Source organism: Glossina fuscipes, unplaced genomic scaffold (assembly GCF_014805625.2).
Source record: "Glossina fuscipes isolate IAEA_lab_2018 unplaced genomic scaffold, Yale_Gfus_2 0, whole genome shotgun sequence".
Lineage (NCBI taxonomy): Eukaryota > Metazoa > Arthropoda > Insecta > Diptera > Glossinidae > Glossina > Glossina fuscipes.
In genome coordinates this window covers 5167538-5181003 of record NW_023998414.1, presented here as the reverse complement: position 1 = coordinate 5181003, position 13466 = coordinate 5167538, and the positions used below count along the sequence as shown (strand labels likewise).

The window sequence follows — 13466 nt, the reverse complement described above, 5'->3', positions numbered from 1 at the left end:
CTGCGAACAATTGCGCAAAAATTTTATACGTTTCCTTAAAAACGCTATTCACTAACTAATCTAAATGAACGAGACTTTTAAGGACCAGCATCGAATTAATGTTTACAATGTTCAGATATCAGTGCTTATGAATTTCTCTAAACGAATTTGCTGCTACACGTAAATGGTTGATGGTTAACGGTTGACGGTTGATGGTAAAGCTCTTTTTAATATTTAGGTTTGAGTTTGTGGGTCAATGGGAGGTAAAGCTAATGGACAAGGCAATCGAATAAATCGTTATGTTATAGATAAACAGGCAGACAAATGCACACAAGCACAAACGTATTGATGGTTACATTACTTATTTGACTATAGTTGAGGAATACGCTTGAAACTGGGTTTCGGTATTTTGTTGTAAAGATTAATGAATTGACATCTGAATAAAAGGGTTAATGATGGGGGGGATATACAATGTGCTTTCTATTTTGGTGAAAATTATTAAAGAAAAAAAATTCTTTCCTTTCTATTCTCTTTTCATGCTAACAGATATCGTTGGATAAAAAATGGCAAAAAGTTTGATTGGCAGGCATATGATAATCGTATGCTGCAACAGCCCGGACGTGGTACATTGGTTATAACTTCGCCTAAAGACGAGGATTTGGGTCAATATCAATGTTTCGCCGAAAATGAATACGGTATAGCTACCTCCAATTCGGTTTTCGTGCGTAAGGCAGAATTGAATGCTTTCAAAGATGAAGCTGCCAAGACGGTGGAAGCCAATGAGGGTGAACCATTTTCGTTGCAATGCGAGGCACCGGACGGTTGGCCCAAGCCTACAGTTAACTGGTTAATACAACAATCCATTGATGGTGGCATTAAATCGATTAACAATTCACGCATGACTTTAGATCCTGAGGGTACTTTGTGGTTTTCGAATGTAACTCGCGATGATGCTTCGGATGATTTTTATTATGCTTGTTCAGCAACTTCTGTATTTCGTAATGAATATAAAATAGGTAATCGGGTACTCCTGGATGTTAAACAAACGGGTATTAGTGCGGGTCAAAACAAAAATGCCCCTAAACGTCAATACGTTACTAGAAAAAATGAAGTCGCTTTACGAGGCAAGCGTGTTGAATTGTTTTGCATATATGGCGGTACACCTCTACCACAAACGGTTTGGTCAAAAGATGGTCAACCTATAAATTGGAGTGATCGAATTACCCAAGGTCATTATGGTAAATCACTAGTTATACGTCATGTGAATTTCGACGATGCCGGCTCTTACACCTGCGACGTCTCCAATGGTGTAGGAAATGCTCAATCGTATTCGATTAATTTAAAAATTCATGCCATACCATATTTCACTGTCGAACCGGAAATACAAAATGCTGCCGAAGATGAGACTGTTGAGTTCCGTTGCGAGGCCGTTGGTTTCCCAGAACCCACTATACATTGGATACACAATGGTAAACCGATTAGTGAGTCGCCACCCAATACCAGACGCACCGTAGAAACTAATCGCATTATATTGAGTGATTTGGTGAAGAAAGACACTGGTAACTATGGTTGCAATGCTACCAATTCCTTGGGTTATGTCTACAAAGATGTCTATTTGAACGTGTTGGCTTTACCACCAGAAATTGAAGAACCGCCACGTAAGGAAGCCACAGTAGATGGTAAAGACATTACAATGCGTTGTCGAGTATTTGGTGCACCCAAGCCTCAAGTGAAATGGATACGCAATGGCCTAGAATTGACCGGTGGTCGTTATTCCGTAATGCCCTCAGGTGACTTAAAAATAGAGCAGGTAAATTTCAATGATGCCGGTGTTTACACTTGCTATGCAAAGAATAAATTTGGCGAAAAGTCCGCGAATGGTTCACTTATTGTTAAAGAGCACACACGCATCACTGAAAAACCACAGAATTACGAAGTAGCTGCCGGTCAATCAGCCACATTCCGTTGTAATGAGGCTCATGACGACACCTTGAATTTAACTATAGAATGGTGGAAGGATTCTCAACAAATTGATTTCGAAGCCGAAGCACGATTTGTAAAGACAAACGACAATTCTTTAACTATTGCGAAGACTATTGAACTGGATTCAGGTGAATACACTTGCATGGCCCGCACAGAACTGGATGAGGCGTCAGCTAAAGCTAATCTAATTGTTCAAGATGTACCGAATGCACCCTTACTTAACAATGTACGTTGTTTGCCTCGGCATGCGGATATCACCTGGGAGCCTCAGGGCGATAATCGCTCTCCTATCCTTCACTATACCATACAATATAATACATCCTTTACGCCAGCCACATGGGATGTAGCTTTCGAAAAAGTACCTTCCACAGATTTCTCGTTTATGGTCGACATGTCGCCTTGGTCAAACTATACGTTCCGTGTTATAGCCTACAATAAAATCGGCTCTTCTCCACCATCTGGTCATAGCCAAACTTGTATTACTCAACCGGACGTGCCCTACAAGAATCCAGATAATGTAGCTGGTCAAGGCACTGAGCCTAATAATTTAGTAATTACGTGGACGCCTATGCCGGAAATCGAACATAATGCACCAAATTTTCAATATCGCGTGTCATGGAAACGTGATATACCTGCAGCATCGTGGGAGAACAAAGACATTTATGACTGGAAGCAAAGCAGCTTGTTAATCACCGATCAGCCAACGTTTGAACGATACGTCATAAAAGTAGCCGCTATAAACGAAAGAGGCGAGGCCAATGTGGCTGCTGAAGAGATCATTGGTTATTCTGGAGAGGATCGTTAGTATTTAAACTTCGGTCTCTTTAGTGTTTTTAATTTTTTGTTGGTAATTCTGTGTTTTTTAGGTCCTCTGGAAGCTCCTACTAATTTCAGCATGATACAAGTAACTGGTGCTACTTCAGCGATTTTAGGTTGGAACCCTGTGAGCCCCAAGTCGGTACGTGGTCACTTTAAAGGTTATAAAATTCAAACGTGGACTGAGCAGGAGGGGGAAGAAGGTCTACGTGAAATCCATGTAAAGGGTGATTCAAACCAAGCTTTAGTAACGCAATTCAAACCGGATTCTAAGAATTTTGCTCGCGTGTTAGCGCATAATGGACGCTTCAATGGTCCGCCAAGTGCGGTTATAGATTTTGACACCCCTGAAGGAGTACCTTCGCCGGTACAATCTCTAGATGCTTATCCTATGGGCTCATCAGCATTCTGGCTGGTATGGAAGAAACCTTTGAATCCTAATGGAAAATTAACCGGTTACAAAGTCTACTATGAGGAAGTAAAAAATAGCTATGTGGGTGAACGCCGCGAATATGACCCCCACATCACAGATCCGCGGATAACTTCTATGAAAATGGCTGGACTGAAGCCCAATACTAAGTATCGTATTTCAATAACTGCTACTACCAAAGCCGGTGAAGGCACCGAGTAAGTTCGATTCATTTTACAATAATTCGTATATCGAATTATGCAACGTTTTTTTTTTACTTCTTCTTTTTCTTCCTCTTCTTCTTTTTCCTCTCATTAAATAGTCATTTCATTGAAAAACGAACTTTGGCCGAGGATTCCCAAGAGCCAGCTGTGCCAGCCTTTGAGTTCGAGCAACAACCATCGGAAAATGGATTAGCTAAGTTTCGTATTAATTGGAAACCTAATACAGAAGGTCATGCCGGCACTCATTTCTTTACCAAATATAGGTAAATCATGATTAATCATGATTTGTAACAATCTAACAATGATCCATTTCATTTATGTTCGTGCGTAGAATCAAAGGAGAGACTGAATGGACGAACGCTCCTGAAGAAAAAAATCGAGATTATCAGGAAATCGCTGGTCTGGATCCGGATACCGTTTATGAATTCCGCGTAGTAGCGGTGGATGGTCATTTCTTTACGGAAAGCGTTACACGAGAAATCGATACAAATGGCGTGGAGGGACCAATTAAAGTGCCCAATGAAAACCTCGCAAATGCCGGCTGGTTTATCGGCATGATGTTGGCTTTAGCCATCATTATAATTTTGTTTATAATTATTTGTATAATACGACGCAATCGTGGAGGCAAATATGATGTACACGATCGCGAAATGCAGAACGGCAGACGCGACTACCCCGACGAGGGCGGTTTCCACGAATACTCACAACCGTAATTGAACTCACAGACAACAATTTTCTTTCATAATAATTTGAAAACTTCACATTTCTCCCTTTTATAGTTTGGATAATAAAAGCGCCGGCCGCCAATCGGTTAGTTCAGCAAAACCAGGGCTGGAAAGTGATACAGATTCCATGGCCGAGTATGGTGATGGTGATACAGGTAAATTTTAAATTATTTTCACTTTTTTCGTTTAAATATTTTAATAAATTTTTTTTTTTTTTTTATTAAATATATTTTTTGTTTGTGTAACTGCGTTGTTGTTGAAAATGAGCTCAGCCGTGATCAAAGTGACACCTTTACCTACTTTATATGAACATTAATCTACTATTTCTACTATTCTTCTCCAAGTGGTCTTAAGAAATTAATTTTGAAAATATGTTTTTTATAATTTCCTTCTTTCATTTAAAACAAAAAAACTTTTTTGTAATATTCGAGGTAAATTTTTTTTTTTTTTTAATCTTTAAGTTTATTTTATTTTGCATGAAAAACCCTTTCAAAACGGCTCAGTTCACACTAAACATTCATTCGTAGTAGCTTGGTATGAAAAAAATTCTTTTAATGTCTTATGCATTATCGACATTGTTTTTTACGTCGACATCAAGCTTTAAAATTTTATATATCAAATCTTCTGGCAGTGTTAATTGCATAGATAATTAGTTGTTTAATGCAAAAAAAAGGTCAAAGTTAACGCCGCGGAAAAAAATTTTTAATTTAATAATTTACCTTTAAGAAGTGAAAACATTGTAGTGGCCCACGGCCCATTATTAAATTCCCCGCATCTCCCTATAGCTATTCATATATTCACTTTTCAAAATAAGGCGGTACATAGGAAGTGGTCGAGGAAATGATCCGATCCAAACCCTTTTCAATAACATACATCTTTCGACCAAAAGACGAGACCAGTGTACCAAATTTCATCCAAATATTTTCAGGTCTGTAGATTGAACATAAAAATATAAGACAAACAGATAGACAGACAGACAAGCTCAATTCAATTCACAGAATGATTTTCGAAACGATCAGTATAATAAAAGGTGAATTTATCTGAAGCCGTTCTGGGTCCGGATATATTCGCACAAACTATGTACGGCAAGCGACATAAAGTATAACAAGTGGTCTGGAAAGTTGATGTTTTTCGTTTGTAAATCCAAACTTAGAGAGCCAGAAATTGAATTTATTTTAAAAAGGTTGCAGTTTGAAGCCCATTGACTCATATTTTTATAACCTGCACTAAAGGTGGTACGATGTCAAAGTCCATTTGACTATTCGTCAGCAACACTTGAATTTACTTCCTAGAACTCGGGAAATGTATACATTCTCGATCAGCAGAAAATTTTGAGTCAATTCAACCATACTTATGACTTCGTCCGCATGGTAAACACTTAGATTCAACCCTTTACTATAAAAAGCGGAACGAAAATTTTGTCAAAATCGTAAGATCAAGAAGCCGTCGTATTCGCTTAAAGTCGAATCATTTAATGTTAGATAGAGCAAAAGTTCAGTCTCTCGAAATATTGGACATATATCGAAGCATACATACCGTATATCTTATAATTTTCAAATAGTATTTTTATACGATTAGGTTGTAAGTAATACATTCTTGTTTATATGGGTTTTTCGCCCATGGATATATTCAGATGATTTTTAAGCTCAAGTCGACAAGATCAAATTTGTTATTTGTCAAGAGAAGGCTATACATCAGACAGGCTATAATGTTTTCCAAAGTTCGCGCAGGAAGTAAGTTGAATGGAAAACACCGTTTTTTATGATACCGTTTTCAATAAATATAGCTGGTAAGAGGACATTGGTTGAATTGTTTCTCGGACTGTGGTGCATCGGGTACCGATTTGTTGAAATTAATGTCCATATCTTATAATTTCGGCGCAAACAACACACGATCAGCTGTTATTGCCCTAAGCAGCTGTACTCTCGTAGAAGAATGGTCCGATAATGCCTTGAACTCCATATTCGTAGATGCAGTCCTTTCCCTTTATGAATTAGAGCCGACTTTCCGATGCATATGTAAGGACCACAGAATGGAACGAAGCAACATTCAACTCAATTAAAACACCCACACACACTCCCTTATACAATCAGTTAAAGGGCACATAAAAAACTTTTGCTTACTACTAGGCTTTGCCTTATATATAATAGTGCAAAGACTTTCTGAGCGTTGCCACAGTATGAAGGAAGATGTTGAAAAAGTAAAAAATTGCATCTCAGAACGCTTGCCTCAAATTCAAACGAAATCTCTTCCCGAGACAGTATAAGCAAACGCGTAACTAACGATAAACTTTCCTACTTGGCTATAGAACTTTTCATGCTTCTGTTGAAATTATTATGTTGTTGTTTTTTTGATTACATAAATTGTTTGTGAATTAAGTTAACTGTCACACCTAACACAATTCCTAGATGCTTTTGGGAAAACTCTACTTTAAACTTTAAGTGGCTTTTTTTGTTAAAATTTTTTTTTTTTTTTATTTTTTTTTTTTGGTTTTAACATTGAAAAGTATTAAATGTTTACAAATCTGGATTTATTGTAATTTAAATTGTTAATAATAATAATAATAATAATGGTAGTCTTCTGTATAAATACACATTGATAATGGTTTTGTTTTATAGGAATAGAAAGAAATGTTTGACCTAAAAATGTTATATAATATATATACACCTTTTCAAATCGATGACATAAGACCCTGATTCGGAATTTTTCTTTCTTTGCTCAACTATCCTTTTTTGGCGATATATACTTCACGCCTTTATTTCTTCACGGAATATTAACCATGACGCAGTGAAAACATAGCAATGGTTGCAAAATAGTACAAATAAATTTTTTGTCATTACCCCTTTAAACATTAAGAAAATCAACTCATCAATAACAAGTACAAACACTGTAACGGGAAACAGTCCACCCTTATTAAGTTGTTCGGAAATTAATTTCGTCAAGATAGGACCTAATTGCATTTTTTCCAGTCAACTTCGCACTTAAGCCGCATAATCATTATATATTTTAACAACTGATATAGCGAGGCTTATTTGTGGAAAAGTTCGATTGCTTCTGTCGAGTAGTTTTTGGTTGCCGTCCATTCAAATATGAAAACTGAAAAGCGGAATTTTCGGCATATTTTCCTTTATTACTTTCGAAAAAATTATTCAATGTGTATGGAGAAGGTGATAGAACGCCAGTGTCAAAACTGGTTTGCATAATTTCAATCCAGCAATTTTGATCTTGAAGATGTAGTACGTTCTGGAAGGCCAGTTGGAGCTGATGACGACAATATAAAAGCGTTCAAATGGTCGACTAATGACTTATGAAACCGCTAACAGGTTGAATTTATCCATTTTCAACTTTTGTGATTATATAAAACGTGTTGTATTTTGACAAAAAGAAAACATGCACTCTGAACAATCCAACAAATGTCTTATACGAACTCGCTTAATACAGTATTTCATATAACCACTTTTCCGATTTCTCAGTCAGCCAAATTTCATCAAAATATCTCAAAAATTTGCGGCCTGTTGGTTAAACACAAAAAAAAGGAAACGGACAGACGGACAGACAAACTTAAAACGCTTCAGGAAATGATTCCGGTGTAATATAAAGTGAGTCTATCTTAAGTCCTTTTCGCTGTTGCATATATTCGCAAAAAGGGAATAATCTATACGTGTACCATCAATGGTGTAGGTGTAGGATATAATTACAGGACATTGCTAAACATTTCAGATCCACTCTATTGTAATTCATATGTAAGGTAAATAAAGCGATAGCTTCAGATAAAACTATAGCTTTGAGGAGAAAAGGAAAACGGACGTTAGTTCCACGCATACAATCGACAAAAAAAAATCCTAAAGTCCTTCATTAGTTTATGCTATGCGAAGCTATAAAAAATAACGAAAATTTTTATAAAATTCTTTCTTTTCCCACACATTTTTAACAATTTCTAGGAAAATAATATACATTTCCCGAACGGAATGGAATCCTAAAGATAAACTGTATTTTACGGACGTAAGCAATGAGAACGAAATTGTATATATAACAAGAGTATATGTGATAAGATCTGATCTACACGAAATTCGCTAAAATGGATTAACGTAATTCCTGGAAAAATTTAAGTGCAACAAATCTTGCATCTAATTTACTTTTTGCCGGTCCCCAGTTGCTTATGGTTCAGCTTTAGGAAAACATCAAACTGCAGTAAATTATATTGATCATTATTGATTATATCGATTATTAAGTGTTGTTTGCAATAATTGCAGAGTCTCGTTTAAGCTCGAAACATTTTCTTCCCACGTGCTATTCATTATTTATTACATCACTTGTACAAGCCCCAACGCAATGTCATTCTGATAAATTATCGTTTTAAATATGGCGTTACTTCACTATGAATAGCCATTGGGTTCAAACGTGCTTGCCGAGCCATGTTTTAATGGCGCACGATTTTGAATAATTTCCAGTTTTAAAAAACTAAAGAAATTATGCTCGCCTTGGTAGGGTTTTCAATAGCTGGCGTACTGAATGCTAAGATAGAATAAAGAAATCCATTTATTCGCTATATCGATCACATATTTTAAATTATTTGCAATTAATGTCCTACAAAACCTCGGCTAATATATTTTTTCATTTATTTTTGTGATACGAAATAAGAAAAATTATAAATAATATCCAAGTGAGATATGTCACCTATTCGCGTAGCGCTGTCTTAGTGGGAAAGAAGTGGGAAAAGAGAAAGAATGAAAAAGATAGGGAGGAAGTGGCTGCAGCATAATGGATGTGTACGCAAACAGGAAAAAATATCCCTTTACTAAGCGACTAAGCGTTCACTTAGCGTTACGACCAAAGTGAAGTCTACCGCACTGGTATTTGAACCTGCGAACACTGACTTGATAGCCGCTATTCTTACATACTCGGCTCACTCATGCGAATCATAATAGCTTTCGCCGAGAGGTGAGCCCCCCCACCACATTACTATGCCACTCTGCGACAATGGCAAACATGCTTCTAATTTCTGTCCCTTATACGAATGTAAAGAAAAATATAAATAAGAAAAACCAAATATCGATTCGGTTTGCTGCTGCCAATGTTACTGCTACCGAAATCTTGATTCATTTCATCCGTTAACTAATGCACAACATACGCGAGAAGTCAGAATATATCGGAGTAGATATTATCCGTGGGTTGAAGTAGGTTTGGAAAACAAAAAAAAGTCTCCAGCCAGGGGATAAGTAAGTAGGTAAGAATCGCTACTGCCATGTCTGTATTCGCGGGTTTAGATCTCCATGTGGCAGAATTCACTTTAGTCATAGTTATGGTGAGTGCTCAGCCGGTAAAAGCACAACACTTACCACTTACCAATTGGACACACACCTACTAGGCTGTGACCGCTTGCCCGTCGCTTTGCGACCATCACGAATAGAGGACACCTCCTGAGTGATTAATCATATAGTCAAAAAAAAAAAAAAAAAAAAAATCAATCCGTACAGATTGCTTCGTACAATTACATGATTTCATCAGCGGCATTTCCAATTGGGACGTTCTAATGCAATCATCTATCCATCATATATAATGACACATGTGTTTTTAACTGCGCAATTAACTGCAATTTACCGTCAAATGTCCCGTGCCGCATGAGAAACTCAAATATTCGCAGGAAAGGAAAATATCAACAGATACGTTACTAAAGTCCTAAGTCGTACGAATCCTCTTGCTCGCTCTTTTTCCTTAACGGAGAAACACGCTCCTTTAAAATGCATAGGCACTACGGGTATGATGATTTGCGCTGGCAGTCATCACCAGGTACAAGATTTTAATGCTTGTTGTAAATTCCGTTAATATGAAGATTTAATAAATGAATGGACATTCAAACCAAAAAAAAAAATAAAAAATAAAAAGCATGATATATATATGAATGATATATTGAATGAATGGATCATTTACTTTGTCGTTACGCACACAAGCTGGGTGATGGATGGGAATAGGTTTACTTTCCACTTTACCTAGCTTTCGAAGATCTCGTATTGTACTCACACATGTGCTCATTTTCATTCAACGTAAATAATCGAATTTTTAATCTTTTCAAAAATTAAACAAAAAAAAAGAAAAATTATTTTCCTCCCAAATATTTTATAAAATAATTTTTGCTTTTGTTTTTTATGTTTTTTTTTTTTTTTCTTTCAAATTTTCTTTTGTTTTTTTGCTTTTTTATATTCATATTTTAATCAAAATGAAAATTAAAACCAAAAAAAAAAACTAAATAAATAAATAAACAAAATACCAAACTCATGTCATGAATTTCATCAACGACTGCGTCATCGGAAATTTAATGTGCCCATCAACACTGCAATTCGTACGATTACTACTGCGTGGCTACGATTCTCATCTAAATTGATATACAAAAATAAAATTAGGTATGAATGAAGACGGCTCATTTATTGGCCAATATGGACGTAGGGGCCTTTGATTTAGTTAAATAAAATAATAATTTAAAAAGAAAAACAAAAAAAAATAAAAAATAAAAAAAAAGATATATAAAATACAATAAAATAAAATGAAGACACCAGTAAAACCCTCCATATCCCATAAAAAGCACACTTTTATCTATTAATTAATTAATAATAATATGTTATAATAATTAATTTGAATTTGAGTTTTAAGTGCAAAAAAAAAAAATTAATAATAATAATAACAATAAAACTGATAATCATCACATGTAAAGTTTTTTTTATAATTATATTTTAATTTTTATTAAATATATGTTAAAACGGAAGTACATACAACTGCCAGCAGCTAATTTTAGTTTTTAATTTAAATTTAAAAAAATTAATGAATTACAAATCATTGGCAACAAAAAAGCAGCTATTCACATTTTTAATTATGTATGCATTTGTTTTTAAGTTTTTATTTCTTATTTTTGTTTTACAATTTTTTTATTTTTTTTCAAGTTATAATGAAATGTTTTTAATAATAATTCTCTTATCCTTGCTTTTTTACTCGTGTAAGTGTATTTAGTTTAACTTATTTTAGTTTTTGTCCTACATATAACGCTCTCTTTTTATTTTTATTTTAATTTTTTTTTTTTTTTTTTTATTGTTCAAGCAAAGTTTATGTGAAAGTGTTTTTTTATACACATACATTAAAAATAACCTAACACATTTTACAAAATAAATGAATATTTTTTATTTATTTATTTACTTTTTTTTTTGTCTTTGTAAATTAAAAACATTTTTTAAGTTTAATGTGTACCTCTTTCGTATTAAAAATGAAAAACAAAAAAAATATAATTAAAAAAAAGAAAAAGAAAACTATTTTTGTTTATTAATATTTGACTGAACTCACTGTTTATCCTTGAATTTGTTGACTTGAATGTGTAACAATTTGCCGCTTAAGCCAAGGTAGAGTTATTTTTTCTTACTTAATTAATTACTAACTCATTAAAGTGATCCTGTTTTTATTAATATATATTTTTATATAGTTTTTTTTTTTATTTATTTATTTACGTTTTTTTTTTTTTTGGAATTGTAGGTACGTTTTATTCAGTTGCATAGCGCACATCAATTACGTGTGGGTTCCGTTTTTTTTCCACGTTCTTAGAGCGGGCTGCCAATTAAGAGACTCGTAGTACATTGCTTAAAAGTGGAAAGTATAGTAGTTTTGCTAGCGTTTGTCTTATTCACCGCCCCGTCCTTAATATATATATATATATATATTTTTTTTTTTTTAAACAACGCACAAAAGAAAAAAAGCGAAATAATGTTCGGACAGATCCATGCGAGTTATCTATGTTCCGTTGTCTTTTTCATATAATTGAAAAACATCGAAGAGAATATAGAAAAAAAATATTCCTCGACTGCCGAAATTTCACGACGAAAATTAGGTAGACTTTTATATCTATCTATCATCAGAGATGATAGTCGAAGACATTCAATAAAGCTAAAAATCAAGAATCGATTTTCCTCGTCCGTCTGCCTATCGTCAGCTTTTAACAAGCTTTCAGTCATAATAACTGAGATAGAAAGCGGAAGCTTGACAGACATACTCTTAATTGATAGTTTGAAAATCCAAGTGCGGGCAAACTGAGCCCACAGGTCATTAAGAAAATATTTTACAATTTACTAACAAAACCCTGAGATATTTCTTCCGCTGTTTCGAAAATTGGTACAAAAAAATTGTAATGCTTTGGTTTAGACGTTTGCTCGCCAATTTGTCGCTAACAAAACTTCTGAATTAAATTCGAAAATCCGCGAAATTGAAACAAGCTTCCTTCCATACTGAATCCAAAGTCTTGTGCATAAGCGCACGGATATGACTCAGTCAAAACTCTAAGAGAGACCGTATGTGGTACTTTAGGATGATATCTTCATTTGAAAGAACTATCTTTAATTTATATGCAACTGTATGAATTGTTGGACTAAAGTGTACACGATATAGTTTCTTGGAGCAAGCAATTTGCGGAAAATTTTACCGCCTTACGTTTGCAAGAAATATTCCTCTGGTACTGGATGAAATTCGAAATAATCAAAAACTTGATGGATGGTTGAAATCATTGTGACAGATTCCGGATTTCACATTGTGTCACACATGTTTCGCTAAATCTACACTACAGCTAGACGTGCTGTATTATGATTTGCTCGAACCAAATGAATCCATGACATCCAGTAGTATGAAAAACTTCACTATTCCAATGCGAATGTTTGTAATTCTAGCCTGGAATGTCCTACCCCAGGCAGACAACTTCTTATTTTTTCCCGCGGCAATTGCACTCTGTCCATAATGTTTATAAAGATTTCAAAGACCAAGTACTCTTTCTGTATGGAATTCATATGATTTGTAAAAGATGGCAAAAAGCAGTGGCTGACGATAAGCGATCTATTGAGTTTGTCGGGCAGAAGCAAAGTTTTAGATCTACACAATCATTTTGTATATACAATAGCAAATAAAATGGGACACCAACTTGTACAGAAGTACGACTTAAAATATAAATTTATATGATACAAAGCAATCTTTAGTGGAAGCCTATACTGGACGTTAATCCATTGCAGTAAGCATGGAAAGGGGAATCAAATCCATTGCATTCTTTCCATATGCTCAAAATAACCGAAATTGTTTGATTATGAAATTTGCTCCCGAGCTTGACTATGATCGTCTTGGTAATTAAGCGAAAATTTTTGCCCAATAATTTTTTTTTTTTTTTTGAGAAATTTTTTGTGCAAACAAAAAACGCTTTCTTTTTAAGCACTACTTTTTTAAAGTTAAAAAACAAAACATCTCGTTCTATTTTTTACTAAACTTTTCTAATAACCATACTTTCCACTAATACAATAACAAAATTAAAAATGA

The 13466-nt window shown here is 34.7% G+C and overlaps 1 protein-coding gene across 4 annotated transcripts in view; it reads left to right on the top strand.

The window, feature by feature from the left end:
• Nucleotides 1-13466, top strand: part of LOC119645258 (neuroglian) — a 138382-nt gene that overhangs the window by 124229 nt on the left and 687 nt on the right. For 2 of the 4 annotated variants that reach the window (XM_038045380.1, XM_038045372.1), the window contains 5 exons: nucleotides 526-2762; nucleotides 2829-3405; nucleotides 3510-3674; nucleotides 3743-4120; nucleotides 4191-4291. In XM_038045380.1, coding sequence (XP_037901308.1) covers nucleotides 526-2762; nucleotides 2829-3405; nucleotides 3510-3674; nucleotides 3743-4120; nucleotides 4191-4291 — 3458 coding nt within the window. Of the gene's footprint in view, nucleotides 1-525; nucleotides 2763-2828; nucleotides 3406-3509; nucleotides 3675-3742; nucleotides 4121-4190; nucleotides 4292-4408; nucleotides 6615-10537; nucleotides 10613-13466 lie in introns of those variants that run through there. The other 2 variants (XM_038045388.1, XM_038045396.1) reach the window with 2 other exon arrangements.